Source organism: Hyperolius riggenbachi, chromosome 2 (genome assembly GCF_040937935.1).
Source record: "Hyperolius riggenbachi isolate aHypRig1 chromosome 2, aHypRig1.pri, whole genome shotgun sequence".
NCBI classification, from domain to species: domain Eukaryota; kingdom Metazoa; phylum Chordata; class Amphibia; order Anura; family Hyperoliidae; genus Hyperolius; species Hyperolius riggenbachi.
The window spans coordinates 162,328,609-162,350,138 of NC_090647.1; the positions used below are offsets into that span (position 1 = coordinate 162,328,609).

The 21,530-nt window shown below is 43.8% G+C and overlaps 1 protein-coding gene across 6 annotated transcripts in view; it reads right to left on the reverse strand.

Annotated features, from left to right (window-relative positions):
- AKAP11 (A-kinase anchoring protein 11) overlaps nt 1-21,530 on the reverse strand; it is an 86,788-nt gene that overhangs the window by 59,646 nt on the left and 5,612 nt on the right. For 4 of the 6 annotated variants that reach the window (XM_068267789.1, XM_068267794.1, XM_068267793.1 and 1 more), the window contains exon 2: nt 3,143-3,249. In XM_068267789.1, the coding sequence (XP_068123890.1) occupies nt 3,143-3,205 (63 nt within the window). In that variant the 5' untranslated portion in view covers nt 3,206-3,249. Of the gene's footprint in view, nt 1-3,142; nt 3,250-6,022; nt 6,079-21,006; nt 21,032-21,530 lie in introns of those variants that run through there. The other 2 variants (XM_068267792.1, XM_068267790.1) reach the window with 2 other exon arrangements.

Below are 21,530 nucleotides of genomic sequence, written 5' to 3' on the forward strand. Positions count from 1 at the left end.
TCAGCAGGGACAGGGAAGCTGGTCAGAGTTGATGGGAAGATGGCTGGAGCCAAATACAGGGCAATCTTGGAAGAAAACCTCTTGGAGTCTGCAAAATACTTGAGACTGGGGTGGAGGTTTACCTTCCAGCAGGACAACGACCCTAAAAATAAAACCAGGGCAACAATGGAATGGTTTACAACAAAATATATCCATGTATTAGAATGGCCCAGTCAAAGTCCAGATCTAAATCGAGAATCTGTGGCAAGATCTGAATACTGCTGTTCATAAACGCTGTCCACTAATCTGACTGAGCTGGAGCTGTTTTGCAAAGAAGAATGGGCAAGGATTTCAGTCTCTAGATGTGAAAAGCTGGTAGAGACATACCCTAAAAGACTGGCAGCTGTAACTGCAGCAAAAGGTAGTTCTACAAAGTATTGACTCAGGGGGCTGAATAATTACGCACACCCCACTTTGCAGTTATTTATTTGTAAAAATGTTTGGAATCATGTATGAGTTTTGTTCCACTTCTCACGTGTACACCACTTTGTATTGGTCTTTCATGTGGAATTCCAATAAAATTGATTCAGGTTTGTGGCAGTAATGTGATAAAATGTGGAAAACTTCAAGGGGGCCAAATACTTTTGCAAGGCACTTTAGAATTGTAATATCATGTACTTCCCTTCATGACGTATCTACAGATATCACAGCCACTATAAGTATGCATACCTTTGCTTGCATTTTCCTTTCTCCTGCATCTATCCTAGCTGAATTCACTGCCGACAAGGAGGTTATCAAGAGTGGTGCACCTCCTGGCTGCCATGTGAGGCTAACTCCCCACTATTATTTTAGATCATAGGGTCCCTACCAAGCAGGTGCCAGTGTCTATTTAAGATCTCCCTTATTTCATCAAAATGGGCCGCATGGTAGTAACACGAGAAACTATTGGCGTGTCAGCATTATGTCCAGATGGCACAGACTCACTGCCCAAGGAATCAGCACTTCTTAGAGAGTAAACTCCCCCTATCCATTGATAGGACTCTGTGGTATGCAGTGATGATAATCATGTTTGGGTAACCCCTTGTCTGCAACCTTGCTCTCAACTCTCCTGTCTCTTTGTAAAAATCATCAATGCTATTGCAACTTTGTCGTAACTGGAGAAACTTCCCAGTAGGAACTACCCATTTCTGGGAGGAAAGAGGAGGGCTGCGTGCAGGAAAAGATGGTATTTCCAGACATGTCTTTCCTGAATGTGCAGGTGGTCGAAGAGGAACCTTCCTTCCTAATACGTAAATCCAAAAACGAAATTTCGTGCAAACTACTCCTGACAGTCAAAAATATATTTCTATTGTTCGTATTAAATTCTAGAACAAAGGATTTCAACTCCGCCTTTGTCCCCTCCCATAAAACAAAAACACTGTACACATAGCGGATCCAGAAGGTGATGTGTTCCACATACCCACACAAACCCCTCACCACCTCCTGCTCTCAAAAACCCAGACTGAGTCATGCGTAGGCAGGGAACACGCTGCCCACATGGTTACGCCCTTCTTCTGTTTGTAGATGCTGCCATCAAATTCAAATACATTTTATCAAGAATTAACTTTTTATATGCATTGGAACTCTGTGACGGCATAAATGTAGACTTGGGGCGTAGATTTATGAGCAATGATGTTTCATTAGAAGGATCACAGTCAACCTCCGTGAACAATTGTTCTAAATCGAGGTCTTCGACATCCAAAGGACTGCTGCATCCCTCAGATGTGTTGGGGACATCAAGGGAATATGCTGTATACATCTCAGAAGGACATGTCTGAGGAAACGTTGTACAGCTTTGAAAATTTCACATTTAATTTCAATTTTGTTTTGAACAAAAATGTAAATCATATTTTAAAAGTGAGAGCTGGGTGTCAGTGAGTGTTTCATCTGTTAGACTGATTTTGTCTAAAGAATTTACGTCACTCTCTGCCCCGGGCTCAGGAATTGGTCCCTCACTCTCGTCTGCATGCTTACCACTCCTTCGTCGTCATCCTCCTCTCATTTTCTGTCTCCTAAAAAATTGTCATCAGACTTGTTTTTCCTATTTTACTTATTCCTCTCTTTTCTGGGTTTATTATTTTTCAGGATACCAGGACTCTTGGGGTTTGACCATCCCCCCGAGGGGTCGCCACCAGACCCTTCAGAATTGCTACTCCAGCCGACCCTTCTCCCTGCCTAGAGCCATATTTCCACCCACTTAAATATGTCACCTGCTGTTTTAAATTTAAATCTCCTGCAAAAAAAAAAAAAATATCAGATACGCCCAAGGAGTATAAAGGACAGTAACATGACGTCAAACATCTGTAGAAGTCCTATTGGACAAAACGCATCATCCTCCGATGGGTGGTGCCGCTCCCCCGTGCCTCCGCAGCCTTCCTCCCAGCATTGGCTAAGCCACAGCAATGCCCGCGGCCTTTGGCTTTTCGCTTCCTCGACCAGAGAACACACTGACACTGGCGTATCATCTATGCCAATATAGAAGTGGGAAAGATGAGTCAGCTGCTGGCATCCCAAATGGCTGGAGCCACCTGCAGTCATGTGAGTCGCAAACGGGGGAATCTCTGTTCACATTGGTATACATGATTCCAATTGCTGTTGAGGTTTGACACAGACAAGTGTCAGTAATGGATATGTTGGATTTTACAGTAGAGGCGTGTTAATACAACACACGGGGTAAGGTTGGTGAAGATTGTTTCATGCAGCCCCAAGGTGGATGTCTGTCAGTGTTCTGTATTCTGAACCTGAAGATTTATGCATATCGTTTCTGTGAGGAGGAGTGCACGCCATTCAAGAACTTTATACTTATAATCTATCATCAGTCTACTATTGGTTTTATGGGTGGGATTTTATGTGCTTTTATAGGTTTGGTATACATGGTGTTGATCAATAAATAATTCATGAAGTCGCTTTTAGCTCCCTTAAGCTTGTATGTAGTTACTATAATCTATTTAGAGGCAAGGCGAGTGCCACCACAAGATTGATATCCCTTTACTTTATCAGCTGTGTCTCTCTCATCCAGTTGTCTAGATTGGCTCCCTGGCATTTAACTTGTCAGCTACAAAGCTTTACGATACTGGCATGATTCTGTCCAGTGTTAAACACGACCAACACAGTTGCAACTTACTTCTTTTTTTACCGATAATTTAGGCTTCATTTGGCCACCTTGGCTCCTCACACAAGTGTCCATGACTGAAGGGAAGATGGAGATAACGAGAGCCCACTACTGCATATCTGCAGAGAGAGAATGTTTACCATTAGCCATAATAACAGCAAAGTTCCAGACGACAGTCTCATGTTACACATACAGCTACATAGCATAAAACAGTAATCTGTTGCAATGTGGCAGAAATAAGTAATTATCTCTTTTTAAAATAAAATATCCCCAATATGTCATAAAGTATCAATGATTTAGCTTGCCTACTCCACATACATACAGCAAGAGGCATAATTGCCAAGGAAAGTGCAACAGCATCAGTCCATTTAAGACCTAATGATCCTTTACCAAACACATAAGATAAGTGGATAGAGGAGTCTGAGGACTGGCCCAGGATAAGCTGAAAAGCCAAGCTCTCCATCCACATCTTATACACTTCATAGAGGTCAATTAGATTTGAAATGGACTGTTGCCATAGTACTTTCTCTAGCTATTATGCCTTTTGCTTTATAAATATGGAGTGGATCCCATGAATCATTGATACTTCATTACACATGGCTGAGCCTGGCTGTGCCATTTATCTGCAGCAAACTATTACTAATAAATTGCATTTTCAGCACATTGAGGAGTTAATGACGATGTGGAAATCTCCACAGAATAAATATTTTAATGTAATTCACACATACAATTACATTCATATACACCAAGACATTAATCATACTTAGAGCAATGGCACTATAGAAATACTATAACTATAGAGGCAAGGAGGCCTTAAAGAGGAACTTCAGACTAAACAAACATACTGTCATTAAGTTACATTAGCTATGTTAATTAAAATAGATAGGTAATATATAATCTCTTACCCACCCTGTTTTAAAAGAACAGGCAAATTTTTTGTGATTTCATGAGGGCACCCATCTTTTTGGTTGAAAGGAGGTGACAGGGATCATGAGACACAGTTCCAACTCTCCTGTGTGCTGATCACCCCTCCTAGTTGCTAGGCAATGTGAACAACAACATAGGAAATCCCATCATGCTTTGCACAGCATCAGGGGAAAAAACCCAGGCAGTTTTCTTTGATGGGGTGGAGCTTAGCTAAAAATGCAGCTAAAAATGAGACTTCAGTAAGAAAAACAATGTTCTGATGCTGTGAAACTGTTAAAGAAACACCAATCATTTTCAGTGCTGCTGAGTAGATTTTTAGTATTGGAGGTTCACTTTAAAATAAACCTGAGACAAATGGGAGTAAAGGATTTTTACTTCCCTTTTCCCCCAGCCCCCTGTAGTCAGTCTGCTTCCTCAATGTCCTTCTGGCCCCCCTCCATTGTGCTGCTATGAAATTAACAATGCGGGCCACTGCACATGCTTTCTTCTAGGCCATGCACCCCCTCCATTCTTCTCTCATGGCCAGTAGAATTCCGTGCAAGCGCATTGGCAGAACACTCCCAGCCACAGGAGCTAGATCGTGCATGTGGCCAGAACCTCAAATGCATAAGTCCGTGACAAAGGCACAACGGAGGGGAGTGGGAGAACACTGAGGGGGCAGAAGGACTACAGGGGACAGGAAAAAGCCCCAGATAAGTAAAAATCCTTTTCTCCATCCGTACATTTTAAAGGGAACCTAAACTGAGAGGGATATGGATGTTTCCTTTTAAACAATACCAGTTGCCTGGCAGTCCTGCTGATCTCATTGGATGCAGTAGTGACTGAATCACACACCTGAAACAAGCATGCAGCTAATCCAGTCTGACTTCAGTAAGGGCCCGTTTCCACTTGTGCGGTGCGAATCGTCGCGGTAAAAATTCGCATGCGGATGCGAATTTCACATGCGGTTGTATACGAATTTTCATGCGAATTCGCATGAATGATGCGTTATGCGAATTTAACCATGGCAGTGCTTGTGTGCTTGTCCATTGAATCCATGCGAATTTGCGTGCAAATTCGCAATGAAAATTCGCATACACCCGCATAGCGGTATGCAAATTCTGATGGCTCTGCCATGCAAATTTTTACCGCTGACGAAAACGCTCAGAAATCCTGACAAGTGGAAACAGTCCCATCCACTGGTTATTGGCTATGCGAATTCGCATGCGGCAAACGCATGCGAACTCACAATAGTGGAAATGGGCCCTAAGAGCACCACCATCTGCACGCTTGTTGAGGGGCTGCGGTTAAAAGTATGAGAAACACAGGATCAGCAGGAAAGAAAGGCAACTGGTGTTATTTTAAAAGGTAAAATCCAAATCCTTCTCAATTTAGGTTTCCTTTAACTGGAAAACTGCCCTAGTGCCCTATATATAGGGTTGGTGAAGAAGATATTTGAAGGTATAGTATATTATGTTAAGAGAAAAAAAACAATGCAATCATCCAACACTAAACCTTGATTCATAACACATCAATGCTCAACACTTTACTATGTACTTTACACTGTACTATATATACTTTATATAGGACATTTAAAAAACTTCAATCCCACCAAAAAGGGGCAACACCACCTTCTTTAAGCCTTCTATTCACAGATGGCTGAAGGCAGGAAATTCACCACTCTGGCTCTGGTGTACCAGCCGGGTGCTTTTCTAGTGCTGGGCACAGACTTGCTGTGACGTTTCTGCCTATCATCCTCCTCTTAAGACACGTAAATGGGGCAGGGAAGAGGAGGGAATGGTAGGGTGTTAGGAGAAAACATTGCAGAAAGCCAGCCTCTTCCTGTCTGAAAATTTGACTTTAGCCAATAGTCAAATTCTTCAGAGTGGTTATGGAAACCAGGGGGGGGGGGGGGGGAACGACAAGAGGAACGGACAAAACAAAAAGAGGTATGTGGATCCAGCATGAACATACCTCTGTGCTTACCTTAGGTAGAATTGCCTAGGGTCAGGTATCCGTTTAGGCAGGGAACACACTTGACTGTTTTCGTGCGCGTTTTCTGCACAGAAAAACTGAGAACTCATGTTAATCAATGGGCTAGCACACACTTAATATGGTGTTCGCATGCAGAAAAAAAACTGACGTTCTGCATCCTGATTCTGCACATTTTGTCAGTTTTCTCTATCAACTACATCAGCTGCTGTGAAAAAAACGCGCGCGTTTTCCTGCATAGAAACACACTTGGTGTGCAGAAAAAGTATGCAGGAAAACGCACGCAGAAAACTGAAAGACAAGTGTGTTCCCTGCCTGAAACATGTACAACATATTAGAAGCACCATTTCCCAAAAGCAAGCCTCATTCATATAAGGCAATTACATTCCTTACACAAATCTTGTTAACTGGTGCCTAAAGTCCTGTTATAAATTTGGCATAGCCCATCTGCTAACACTTTGCATAGATTGAAAATGTAAAGCTATTATCATAGACCAGGGCTGTGGAGTCGGTACAAAAATCCACCGACTCAGACTCCTCAGTTTAGGATTCCACCGACTCCGACTCCTCTAATTTGCATATTACAATCTTGTTGATTGAAAGTATGTAACATAAAATTCATCCCCTAACTGCCAACGCTTAGGAATTTTAAAAGACAACTGAAGTGAGAAGGATATGTAGACTACTATATTTATTCCCTTTAGACTAAAACTAGTCCTTGGTAAGAGTATTTGTAAAAGGTACAGATCGGAACAAAGAACATCTATCAGGCCCTAGGCAATGGAACTGTGGGTACATGTAAGAATGATGTGCAGGTACTCTGCAGGAGGCGATTCTTCCTCTATTACACATCTGAACAAGGATCAAGCCCTAGGCAATGTAAGTGTGGGTACATGTAAGAGTGATGTGCAGGTACTCTGCAGGAGAATGAGGCGATTCTTCCTCTATTACACATTCTTCATGCACAATCTGAACCAGGTTTATGGCCGATAGACAACACCTCTGTGTTCAATGTGCACAACATTCTCAGTGGATTCTCTGCAGCTCTGTTGGGAGTGCATATGTAGAGTATAGTACTACTGTGTAACAAAGTAAACCGGAGACAGATGAAATTAAAGTTTTATACATACCTGGGGCTTCTTTTAGCCCCCTTCAGGCTAATCGGTCCCTTGCTGTCCTCCTCCGCCACCTGGATCTTCTGCTATGAGTCCAGGTACTTGAGCCAGTCTTGCTTAGTTTGCATGCACACACTCCGCCGCCGTGAGCGTACAACACCTGCGCAGCACTATTGCGCAGGTGCAGAATTCTCCTGGTTGTAGGAGTGGCACGTGGCCGGACACCGCTGACTGGCTGAATTACTGGGACTCATAGCAGAAGATCCAGGTGGCGGAGGAGGACAGCGAGGGACTGATTAGCCTGAAGGGGGCTGGAGGAAGCCCCAGGTATGTATAACACTTTTCTTTTCATCCGTCTCAAGTACCCTTTAATTCGTAGTCACCAAATCAGCATCAATGCAGAATTATTTCCATCTCATTGACCATCTCTATTAGTGACACAGCTACACATCAGGCTTTATTCTTACAGCATAGATGTTATTTAGTATATATAAGAGATTCCTGTGTACACATCATATATACAGTCACAATCAGATATGAATATCTGACTTTAAAAATACGGGACTGCTTTATTGAAGCAGCACAAGTAACTAAATTTGATTGGTTTATTTCATTTTTGTGGACTAAGCACAGCTATTACTGTATATATAAATTATTTATGATGACTATTATCTGAGAAATAAAACATTTTATCATATGTTCTATTTTAATTACAGTTTAAATTCATTAGGAGTCGGAGCCGGTGCATTTTTTTCCGACTCCGACTCCAGGCACCCAAAATTGCTCCGACTCCGACTCTACGACTCTGACTCCACAGCCCTTCTATAGACTAGTGACCTAAGCCCATTTAAATAGGGGCTCTAGGTTTTTCGCCATGTGCAACCGCCGCACGTGAACACGCTCGCCCAGCCTGCCTCCTGGCCCCTGCGTCCTGTCCCAACGGTTGCATCAGTGCAGGACATGCGCAGTAGCTCAAAAGCAATGACGCACGGACATGGGACGCAGGAACACTTGTAGATTATTAGGTAGGATTTATAATGCATTGACATTATCCACAGAGCTTTAGAGAGTACATTTGTTAGCAACTGTCCACCATGGGAACTCAAAATCTGAAGTCAGTCTACTATACCTTCCATAAACCAAATTCCCTCCTTAGTATGTTTTTTGGGATATGTCAAGGGATTATTCTGAAACAGAAGACAGTTGTAAGCAGACAGTTCTGTGAATTGTGTTTGCAGATGTAGCATTCAGTTTTTCCTTCAATGGAATGAAGATGCCTGGCCCAAATCATTACAAAACAGGTCTGTACCATCATTCCCCCACACCCAACCTTTACAGTTGGCAGTATGCATTTAAGCATTCTGCAGACATCGGCCAAACCAGGATTTCTTTGCTAAACCTACAGATGGTAAATCAAAATTATTTGCTCCACAGAAAGCATTTCCATGTACAATAGAAATATGGTTTACGCTAATCCACCTGAAGCTTGGTATTTAACACAGTGATCTGATCAGTGCCAGAATTTCATTAATGACGTTCAACTAACTGCGCTTTAGTTAATGTTGCTTCCATAGGCAGTCTGGGGCTCTTTATACATGAATTAAACGTGCAACATGCTTCAGCACTTGATATGATATGATTCAAGGAGCTTGAATGACCTACTGCTTTATGGCTAAAATAAAAGAAAAACTAACACTTAAAAGTAAATGGCACAGGTTTAGCCTTCCCTATATCAATTGGAAATGACCGTTATATTGCTTTCCTCTTAAACAATGATCATATAATCTGTATTAGTATCAAACACACACCTGAAACAAGTATGAGGCCAGTGTAATCAGACTGTAATTGATCTGCAAACCTGTTCTGGGTGAGTGGCTTAGAAAACTAGAGGCACAGCTCAGCAGGAAGGTCGGACAATTGAATTAATTATGGCGGCCTCCATATCCCGCTATCTGTAGGGTCTCTTTAAGTAGGATGCCCTGTACATAAAGCAGAATCATTTTCATTGTTAAAAACAGATAAATAGTACTTGTTCACATATCAATCCATTTGCATTTTAGCTGTAGTAGGATCAGATATGGGACAATGAACTTCCTATATGGTAGTTATTTTACATACTCAGCAAGACCTTTGCTCATCTTTGATCAAGGGAAAGGAAATGTTCATAAGAGCACAGGAAACTACTAAAACCAACTTCACTTCTATTTCTCAGTACATGACAAGTATTAAGCTGTTCTATTTCCCCTCTGTAGAAACAGCCACTTAAAGAGGAACTGTAGTGAAAATAACATAAGGCATAAAATTGCTTATTTTTTTTACAATATTAAGTTATAGATTATTTAGTCAGTGTTTGCCCATTGTAAAATCTTTGCTCTCCCTGATTTACATTCTGAAATCTATAACAGGTGGCAACATCTTTAGTTCTGCCAGGTGATCTGTATGGAAAATCATTACTGAGAGTTCTATACACTGAGGGAGATATTGCCTGCTTGACAGATGGAAAAAACGGTCATTTCCCACAATGCAACAAGGTTCACAGACAGCAAACTGTCAGGACCATGGTAATGACATCACACTGTGGGAGGTGTTTCACCACAATATCAGCCACACAGACACCTCCTGATGATCTATTTAAAGAGACTCCGTAACAAAAATTGCATCCTGTTTTTTATCATCCTACAAGTTCCAAAAGCTATTCTAATGTGTTCTGGCTAACTGCAGCACTTTATACTATCACTGTCTCTGTAATAAATCAATGTATCTTTCCCCTGTCAGACTTGTCTGCCTGTGTCTGGAAGGCTGCCAAGTTCTTCAGTGTTGTGGTTCTGCTATGAACTCACAATTCCAGGCCCCTCTCTGCACACTGCCTGTGTGTTATTTAGATTAGAGCAGCTTCTCTCTTCTCTCTTATCTTTTACAAGCTGGATAAATCGTCCTCTGAGCTGGCTGGGCTTTCACATACTGAGGAATTACAAACAAGGGCAAAGCTGTTTGCAGGAAGAAAAGAGCAGCCTGAAACTTCAGTGCATGGGGGAAAGAAACACACAAATGATCTCTTGAGATTCAAAAGGAATGCTGTATACAGCCTGCTTGTGTATGGATGTATTTTTCTATGTGTGGACATACTGTACATCAACCTACTTCCTGTTTTGGTGGCCATTTTGTTTGTTTACAAACAAACTTTTTAAAACTGTTTTTAACCACTTTTAATGCGGCGAGGAGCGGCGAAATTGTGACAGAGGGTAATAGGAGATGTCCCCTAACGCACTGGTATGTTTACTTTTGAGTTTAACAATACAGATCCAACCCTCCTGGCGGTATAAAAAAAATACGCCAGGAGGCAGCGCGGCAGTTTTTTTTTTATTTTTTTTTTCTATATCATGTAGCGAGCCCAGGGCTCGCTACATGATAGCCGCTGCTCAGCGGCATCCCCCCGCCCTCTTCGATCGCCTTCGGCGATCTCCGATCAGGAAATCCCGTTCAAAGAACGGGATTTCCTGGAGGGCTTCCCCCGTCGCCATGGCGACGGGGCGGAATGACGTCACCGACGTCACTGACGTCGGGTCGTCATTGGGAGTCCCGGGCCACCCCTCGGCGCTGCCTGGCACTGATTGGCCAGGCAGCGCACGGGGTCTGGGGGGGGGGGGGGGCCGCGCGCCGCACCGTATAGCGGCGATCGGGCGCACGGCGGCGGCGATCAGGGTGCTGGCGCAGCTAGCAAAGTGCTAGCTGCGTCCAGCAAAAAAAAAAATTAAACAAATCGGCCCAGCAGGGCCTGAGCGGCACCCTCCGGCGGCTTACCCCGAACTACGTTCGGGGTTACCGCCAAGAAGGTTAAGAAAAGGTAAAGATTTTCTCACAGGAAAGGAGGTATCAGCTACTGACTGGAATGGAGTACAATCCTTGGTGAAAGTTGCTCTTTAAAGCAGACTGTTAAGAAGCTATTAAGTCATTGTGTATTTATATAGTCCTTTTACATAGTGTATATAGTCATGTCAGTAACTGTCCTTCAGAGAGGCTCACAATCTAATCCCTACAATAGTAAATCATTGTCTTATGTTTCTATTGCAGACTAAAGCATTGTATACATGCCAGATGAATCTAGCGTGTGCACAGCAGCCCAATACCTTGGCCAGTATCAGTCAAGCAGATTGATTAGTCCGATCCCCCTCCGAGAGCTGCGTGACGTCTCAACTGTGCCGCTCTGTTGGCCCTCCGCCCCAAACGTAGAAACAGAACACTGCGGGCTAGTGACTCGCCTGTACAGTGTCAGCCCTGCCATGTTGCTTGAGGGATGATTTTTTGTCTGTTGCAGGTAATTCTAACAAGAGCAATTTTCCAAACAGCAGATTTCATTACCATTCATCAGATAAATGGCACACATCCACTCTGGACTGGCAGTGGACCATGCAACAGACCATGGAGCAGTGCAGCACTTTTGTATGAACATGGTATCACTATGGCACGTGTACTACGGTACATGTGAACAGAGTCCGACAGGTCTTCTAATTTTCTACTATTTTATACACAATTAAAGGGATCCCTATACATGCAGGTGCTTTTCCCCTTCACAGACTTAGGACAGGTAATACGATAATCACAGACTAGCATTCTCACTCAGCAATCCCTGTCAGGAACCAACAGCAAAGGCTTTTGTCAGTATAAATAAAGGAGCAGCTAAGGATCAGCCATAAACTTTGCCAAAACTGTGGGGAGTCTACAGAGCTGACCTTTGGCCAGCAAATCAAAGAGATCTCGAGTGATGTTTAGTCATACGCTGGATATCAATTAAGAGCTTCACAGTAAAAACAGCAACATAGGCAGAAACAAAAGTTATTTATAAACGTTCAGCAGATGACAAAAGGAGGCTAAATATTTTCCGTGATGAGCAATTAATATGTCACCAGGGGCCATTTCTATGTCAAGCCCGTATTAATAGTGTGTACGATTTCAGAGTGGCAAAGGCAAACAGTAAGAAAAGGCAAAATGTAACTAAAAACAATAACTAATGTATGCCAAGCATTCAATAAGCAAAAATAAAGCATAATCATGATTTATTAAAGCAACTACATTTTAAAGCCTGTCTAAATTAAAAAGTGAAAAATCAAAAGATAAAGAGCATGACCATACCCAGTGCTTTGAATTAAATATACAGCTCTTTAGTTTGTTAATATGCTCTTTAGTTAGTTATTAGTACTTTAATATGTACCATATCATGTATATGCCAACTAACCAGTGGCTTTCTGTGTTTATTACTGCAGAGACTTCGGCTAGGATTCATCATCTGACTGGATGCACAACCATGCGCTCACAGCGTTGCCAGCTGCATACCTGTCACATTTTTGTCGCAGCCAGTCACACTGCATGCCTGTCACATGTCTGTCGCAGCCAGTCACACTGCATGCCTGTCACATGTCTGTCGCAGCCAGTCACGCTGCATGCCTGTCACATGTCTGTCGCAGCCAGTCACGCTGCATGCCTGTCACATGTCTGTCGCAGCCAGTCACGCTGCATGCCTGTCACATGTCTGTCGCAGCCAGTCACGCTGCATGCCTGTCACATGTCTGTCGCAGCCAGTCACGCTGCATGCCTGTCACATGTCTGTCGCAGCCAGTCACGCTGCATGCCTGTCACATGTCTGTCGCAGCCAGTCACGCTGCATGCCTGTCACATGTCTGTCGCAGCCAGTCACGCTGCATGCCTGTCACATGTCTGTCGCAGCCAGTCACGCTGCATGCCTGTCACATGTCTGTCGCAGCCAGTCACGCTGCATGCCTGTCACATGTCTGTCGCAGCCAGTCACGCTGCATGCCTGTCACATGTCTGTCGCAGCCGGTCACACTGCATGCCTGTCACATGTCTGTCGCAGCCGGTCACATGTCTGTCGCAGCCGGTCACATGTCTGTCGCAGCCGGTCACACTGCATGTCTGTCGCAGCCGGTCACACTGCATGCCTGTCACATGTCTGTCGCAGCCGGTCACACTGCATGCCTGTCACAGCCGGTCACACTGCATGCCTGTCACATGCCTGTCACATGTCTGTCGCAGCCGGTCACACTGCATGCCTGTCACATGTCTGTTGCAGCCAGTCACACTGCATGCCTGTCACATGTCTGTTGCAGCCAGTCACACTGCATGCCTGTCACATGTCTGTTGCAGCCAGTCACACTGCATGCCTGTCACATGTCTGTTGCAGCCGGTCACACTGCATGCCTGTCACATGTCTGTCGCAGCCGGTCACACTGCATGCCTGTCACATGTCTGTTGCAACCAGTCACACTGCATGTCTGTTACATGTCTGTCGCAGCCGGTCACACTGCATGCCTTGCACATGTCTGTCGCAGCTGGTCACACTTCATGCCTGTCACATGTCTGTCACAGCCGGTCACACTGTTCACCCTTGTGCATCCAGTTCGGTCTGATGTGCTGCAGCTTGGGTCCTCTGTTGCCGCTGGGGACAAGCGGTGCATTACTTTTGGGTGCCCAGTCAGCTATCCATTGGATGGAAAGTGACCAATAGGAATCCTACCTCCTCATGGAGGCTTCTAATAGGTCCACCACGCAGTTGACCCATTAGAATTTCACCACTTAAAGTACCCATGAGAATACCGCCACACAGAGGGCCCAGGAAAATACCGCCACTCAGAGGGCCCAGGACAATACCACCACTCAGAGGGCTCAGGGCAATACCACCACTCAGAGGACCCAGGACAATACCACCACTCAGAGGGCCCAGGACAATACCACCACTCAGAGGGCCCAGGACAATACCACCACTCAGAGGGCCCAGGACAATACCACCACTCAGAGGGCTCAGGACAATAGCACCACACAGAGGGCCCAGGGCAATACCACCACACAGAGGGCCCAGGACAATACCACCACACAGAGGACCCAGGACAATACCACCACACAGAGGACCCAGGACAATACCACCACTCAGAGGACCCAGGACAATACCACCACTCAGAGGACCCAGGACAATACCACCACTCAGAGGACCCAGGACAATACCACCACTCAGAGGACCCAGGACAATACCACCACTCAGAGGACCCACGACAATACCACCACTCAGAGGACCCAGGACAATACCACTACTCAGAGGACCCAGGACAATACCACCACTCAGAGGACCCAGGAAAACACAACCACTCAGAGGACCAAAGGAAAACACCACCACTCAGAGGACCAAAGGAAAACACCACCACTCAAAGGACCAAAGGAAAACACCACCACTCAAAGGACCAAAGGAAAACACCACCACTCAGAGGACCCAGGACAACACCACCACTCAGAGGACCCAGGACAACACCACCACTCAGAGGACTGAGTGAATATATTCAAGTTTACCTGAGAGACGTGACATTGAGATAAATATGTATGTACTGTGACAAATAAGTTAATAACTAGGCTGTGTTTATTTTTTTCCTTTTCCTGCCTGAAAGAATGTTCAGGCCTGCAAGTGAAAGCTTTTCTCTTACCAGTACCTTGTTAGAATTATAGGGTAACCTTCACTGATAAATATAAAAAGAATCAGTATTTCAAATATTTTCGCTCTGGGACACTTGACACTGCCATTGAGCAGATACAATAAACCATTAACCTCCTGGGCGATAATCCCGAGCTGAGCTCGGGGTAATTCGCCACGGAGGATTTCTCAGCCCCTGGTGGGCCGATTTCCACACTTTTTGCTTTGTAACACGCACCTAGCCCTTTGCTAGCTGCGTGTACAAGCAGACTGCCGCCGATTCACCGCTACTCGGCGTGTTAGAGGGCCCCCCCCAAGACCCCGTGTGCAGCCTGGCCAATCACCGCCGGGCTGCGCTAAGGGGTGGATCAGGACTCCCCCAGACGCCATGACGTGGATGACGTCATCCTGATTGTCGCCATGGGAAGCCAAACAGGAACTACCGTTCTGAACGAGATTTACTGCTTGCTCTGATCGCCGGAGGCGATCGGAAGGGGTGGGGGGATGTCGCTGCACTGTGGCTATCATGTAGCTAGTGCTAGGCTAGCTACATGATTAAAAAAAAAAAAAAATTAAAGTGCTGCGCCGCCTCCCTGCCGATTTTATTGCATCGCCAGGGAGGTTAAATCTACTTTGTAAATGTGTATACATAAAATCATGAGATATCTAAAAAAAAAAAAAAAAAAAGTAATTTTTAGGAGGAGGACAGCTTCAATTGTTTATTTTATTTTCACCTCAGATTCACCTTAAATTGATATTTAGGTACTCCCTTATATGACATAGATATGGTAAGATTGGACAGAAAAGATTGGATCATTAGTGGGCACCCTTAGACCTATTAATCTATGTAATTCATCATACTGGTAGACATGATCATATATGCTATCATATACCAGTTCACTGGGATCTTGGTGACTACCTTTATTCCCAGAGGAAGCAATAACACAAGCAGGCGGAAGATCACAATCATACAGTGGTGAAATACAAATGCAAGATGTGTGACTGCACAAGTCGGATCACTAATCCAGAAACAAATCTCAGCACTGATAATGGATTGGCCTAGTTTTTGAACCATGCAGAGCAGCATAACTGTAAAATAAGCATAAGCAAAACAATATCCATACACCCATTTTACTGATGTATTCCTTCAGTCAATGCATCACAGCTTATTAGACATTTTAGTTCACCGTTGTTACCCCAGGTCAGGCAAAGTGTTCTGACACATGTAAAAGAAAACTATTTTAAGTTAATAATCAATAAAAATTTGTAAAACACAAATTTTACACAATAAAAGAAGGAACACAGCTGGAGCACCAGTTCATACATCCTCAGCAGCTAACTGCTGCCTGCTCACACCGCGTCTGCCTGAACCACTTCCCCTTTAGTAACATGGGAATGGGGGAAGATGCAATATTTCTGTCAGCATACGCTATACCTTCCAGGTCACTCGTAGTCCATCATGAGGCACGGGTTACGATTTGCAGAACAAGGGCAGCCACCGGAAGTTTTCTGTAGATCTATGAACTGATCTTGCACATATTTTCCTTTTTAAAGGAAAACTGAGGGGAGACACATATGGAGGCTGACATATTTATTTCCTTTAAAACAACACACATTGCCAGGCTGCTGATTAACAGCCTCTGAGGAAGGGATCAGACCTGTATCTGCAGACGATTCCCCAAAAGCCTTTTTTGCCACTGTATGTGTGTCTGAGTTTTAGTTTGGAGTAGCCAGTATTCCCAATGAGGTAACGCACATGTTGTGTGGAAACGGCGCGCAGGTTGTAATTTTTTTTTTTTACTCCCTAATGCTATGCAAAAATCGCACAATGACTCCTGAAACGCAGCGGCCTCATAAAAAAACCATTACATATCATCATGCCAGGCGCCATAAGCGTTCTGCGCATGCGTGATTCTCAAAAGACTGAACAGCGCATGCAGAGGACATTTACGGCAAGGGGTTCGTGATCGCGTCAGGGGTGCGGACAAGCCGAACTCGCCGGGTTATTGGAGCAACCAGCAGGACCTCAAAGGGTACCTAGAGAATGCCGAGAGACCTTGCAGGCTACAGAGGGTTGGAGGAAGCCCCTGGTAAGTCCAGATCCCATTTATTTTTTGTAATTAGGGTCCCTTTAACCACTTAACGACCGCCTAACGCCGATAGGCGTCAGCAGGTCGAAGTGGTGTTTCCATGGAAACGGCCGCTCGAATGTCAGTTCACAGAGGGTGTCTCCGTGAACAGTGTCTCCGTGAACAGTGAACAGAATCCCCACTGTTTACATCAATACGGCGCTGCTGCGCAGCAGCACCGTAAAGGAGAACGGCGATCCCCGGCCTCTGATTGGCCGGGGATCGCCGGCATCTGATAGGCTGAAGCCTATCCTAGGCGGCGCAGGACGGATTTCCGTCCTGCGCAGCCCATAGAGAGGAGCAGACGGAGGGAAGGAGAGGGAGGTAGGAAAATCGCTGCGGAGGGGGGCTTTGAGGAGACCCCCGCAAGGCCACACGGAGCGGTGGCGATCAGACCCCCCCAGCAGGACATCCCCCTAGTGTGGAAAAAAAAGGGGGGGGTTTGGGAAGTCTGATCGCCCTGCCTTTTACCCGATCGGTGCTGTGGGCTGGAGAGCCCGCGCAGCACCGATCATTCAAAACTCCCGTGGCCCTTCAGTGGTTAAAAAGATGTTCAATTAAACGCATATAAAACTGTGCTTGAACAGGATGCTTACATTAATCTGTTCACGTAATGTGTGCAGGGCTCCCTCATGAAATGTATGCTAATGCCAGAGCAGTCAGTGAATTTCAGCTGTGGTTTCAGTCCCCATAGTATGCTTGTAGGAGGAAGTAAAAAACTCTGCCTCCATCTGAGGCTTGGTACAAAGGAGATGCTTCACTACAGATTCCAAATAGTGAAGCCTTCCTCAAACTGAATTTCGCTGAGGTGAGCTGTGTGTAAACTGACCATATACTTACCTCTTCCGCTCTGACTAGCTATGGTTACCCAGCAGAAAGGATCTGTATAGATGCTTGCTGTCTGTGTACAAAGGTAGCTAGCTAGGGGCAGCAACATGGCAATAATTTAGAAGTGAACTACCACTACACAAAAGGCATATGTTCTTTACAGCTAAGCCATTAATAAAATCAGAATTCACACGACCCAGCATTATCAAAAGCATGATTATTCTCAAGAAAAAGTCCCTTTTGAAGGAAGTAATCATATGTCTAGATTGGAAGCAGAAGGAAGTCACAAAGGAAAGCTGGGAAAAGACAGGCAATCTGAGGCACGTCATTAGTCAATAAGGACAGCAAAAGTATTCTTTTACATTAGTCTGACTATGTTTGTTTTACAATTAGAGAAGCAATAGTATAAGGGATAAATTCCACAACTAAGTCTGCATATGTAATCTGCAGAGAAACTTCCATGTACCTTAGTGTAGTTGTAAATTATTCAGAGAAAGAAGAAGTATAAAACACACTATTGTACTGTAGTTTAGGGATGTTCAACACGATGCCATTCCCAAGTTCACCCAGATTTTATGCACATTTAACCAGCTTGAAATCGGACCAATCAAAAGCAGTTGGTGGGAAATAAAGCCAGCTTAGGCTCATCTGTACATGAGGCACATGTTACAACACTCAATTGTCAGTGAATGACATGCGACTCCCAAGAGCATTGTCTCTAAACAATAGCATGGCCATAGACTGGCGGTTGCTGTCATGGTATGAAAGCAAAAGTCTGGTTAGATGCACAGGTTCAAATTCCTTTGTGTCCAAGCTGGGTGGAGGGGAAGCTTAGATGGAAGAAACCAGAGGAGGAGCCTCAAAAAGGAACCATGAGGGGCGAGACTTTCCTTATTTTTCCAGCTGACTGTCAAGTTAGACAGGTAACTTCAAGAGGTCTTCAAGTGTTTGTGGTTCACTAACCCAAGCCAGTTCATCTTTTACCTGGTTGACGGGAACCAGGTGAAACTAGTGCTGTATGATTCCATTAAATTTCACCACCCCATTAACAGAATTCAGAGGAATAGTAGACGCTCGTTATAGTAAACTCAGTCCCCAGGTCCCCACCATGCGCTTGTATGAATATACAATGTATATCTAATCCTAATATAGTAAACTACTTGGCTATGTCATTTGAAGCTTACTATAAGACTGTATTCCTCAACGGCACAGGTAATGGGTACAAAGTCGCACAGCATTACTGGGAGTTTGCAGGGTGCATAACCAAGGTAGTAAGCAAAACTACCATTCATACTACAGCAGGAGACATTGGCAGCGCTTCTAAACACCATTCATACTACTCGGTAAGTCCACGATAGGTTAGCACACTGTTTTCAATAAAGTCGCTTTTTATTCAATTAGTTACTGGTAGTCCACACTGATATTAGCTAGCAGTGTGGACTACCAGTAACTGATGGAATAAAAAGCAACTTTATTGAAAACGGTGAGCTAATCTATCCTGGACTAACTGTGTATTCCTCAACCGGTTTTCTGCATTGCTGGAGTGTACAAGATGCAGACTGGGAGGTAACTGTTATCTGGGGAAGGGGGGGGGGGGGGGGGAAGAGCATCCAGCCCGGCTATGTTTACCTGTTATTTTCTCACTCTCCTGCATATATTTATTTTAAAAGATTGTTTTCCATATGGAAAGCTGTATGGTGGAACATATCCTTCAGCACTGTTAAGCATGTTCTCAATGCATCGACTCTTGGACTACAAGCCATTGTTCTAGATAAGTACACAAGAACTGCAAACACCACACTGCAAAATGACAGCACAGAAGTCAAGCTGAGTAGCATCATATGAATAGCTATGAACACTGGGGCCTCAATTCAGTGTTCACTTACACACCACTGATGTTTCCGCTATGTAGAGGATGGTAATAAAAATGAACCTTGAACTGAGGCTGCACAAAATTATAACACGTCGCCCTTACTTGCCTGTGTGACTATTTCAGTACCATGATGATCCACAGAGTTCAATGGCAGTATTTAGATATGAATGATATCCAACTGCTTGGTACACTGAACTCTGATTGCTAGGAAATTATAGCTAAAAAATCCTCTTCCTGTCAACATATATCATATTGATTTATGTTATATATATATGCAAAGTCTTTTTCTCCCACACAGCACAGTCCGAAGACTACTGGCATTCATCTGCAGAACCATTCCTAATGACAGCTTTATGAGAGCTTTTACTGCTAAAGGTACCGTAAAAATTAAACAAGGAAGGAAACTCACCAGATAATTTCCACTGCAGGGAAAGCATGGCTGAAAAAAAAAAATCTAATTCTGGAAATATTCATGGACAGGCAGTCTTCTACTTGCAAAAAGGATACATTCTGGGAGTTTTTGTAAGTCGAGTCTTGTGTTATACAAAGGGAAAAAGTGGGTAAATATTTTACTTTCTAACAAGTCTGTGTTTGGATATACAGAATAAATAATTTTTGTTTCAAACTACTTACAACAATTTATACGATCAGTAACAATAAAAATAAGTAGTAAAAAAGTAGTCATGTATATTTTGCATATGGGGACAATTTGTTTGTATGAATGAAAGTCGCTTGTAAGCTGAGGACTGTCATATAAAGAATAAGTAAGGGAATGCACTGAAGAATATAGAACAAATTGGGCCCAATCCAATTCACCTTTTCTCCTAAGGCCTGGTTCACACATAAATCTGCACTTCTCCAGTCCAGTTCTGGCCTGTCCTGTCAGTTATGCATCAGTTTTGCATCCATTTTCTATCAGTTTACGTGACAGGACTAGAAATGTACACCTTCTATGTGTGAACACACCCATAGAAACACATACAAAACTGATATAAAACTGACTGGACCGGACCGGAAAGTCGTGTTCAAAATTATTCAACTCCCAATGCTGTAAAGGGTTTTAGGGAATTTAGTGTACATTTGTAATTGTGTTCAGAATGAAAATTTACAAGGACTTTTTAAAGAACCAAATGCAACTAAAATGACATCAATTGGTTTTGTAATACAGTATTAAATGTTTTTTTTTTTTGTGATTTCTTCATTGACAAAATTATTCAACCCCTTAAAGACTACCACTCTTAAGAACAGAGGTTCATTCAAGTGTTTTCGATCAGGTATTGAAAACACCGGTGGATGTTAACAAGCAGCAATCAAGCATAATAAGCACCAATTAGGCAGATTTAAAATGACTGTGATACTCAGCTCCTTCTAGAAATTTACTGGTGTGTTTACAAACATGGTGAAGTCAAGAGAATGGTCCAGGAAGACAAGAGAAGAGGTAATTTCTCTTCACAGGAAGGGCAATGGCTATAAGAAGATTGCAAAGATGTTAAACATACCAAGAGACACCATAGGACGCATCATTCGCAAATTCAAGGCAAAGGGCACTGTTGAAATTCTACCTGGTCATGGCAGAAAGAAGATGCTAACTTCGACTGCTGTGCGCTACCTGAAGCGCAAAGTGGAGAAAAGTCCCCATGTGACTGCTGAGGAACTGGAAAAAAAAAAAAAAAGATTTGTCAGATGCGGGTACTGAAGTTTCAGCTCAGAAAATAAGGCGAACACTGCGTAATGAATCCCTCCATGCCAGAACTCCCAGGCGCACCCCCTTGCTGTCTCCAAAGATAAGAAGAGTCGACTGCAGTATGCCAAAAGTCATGTGGACAAACCACAAAAATGTTTTGGGATAGTGTTCTGTGGACTGATGAAACAAAAGTAGAACTGTTTGAGCCCATGGATCAACGCTATGTTTGTAGGAGGAAGAACAAGGCCTATGAAGAAAAGAACACCTTGCCTATTGTGAAGCATGGCGGGGGGTCAATCATGCTTTGGGGCTGCTTTGCTTCTGCAGGTACAGTGAAACTTCAGCGTGTGCAAGGTACCATGAATTCTCTTCAGTACCAGGAGATATTGAATGAAAATGTGA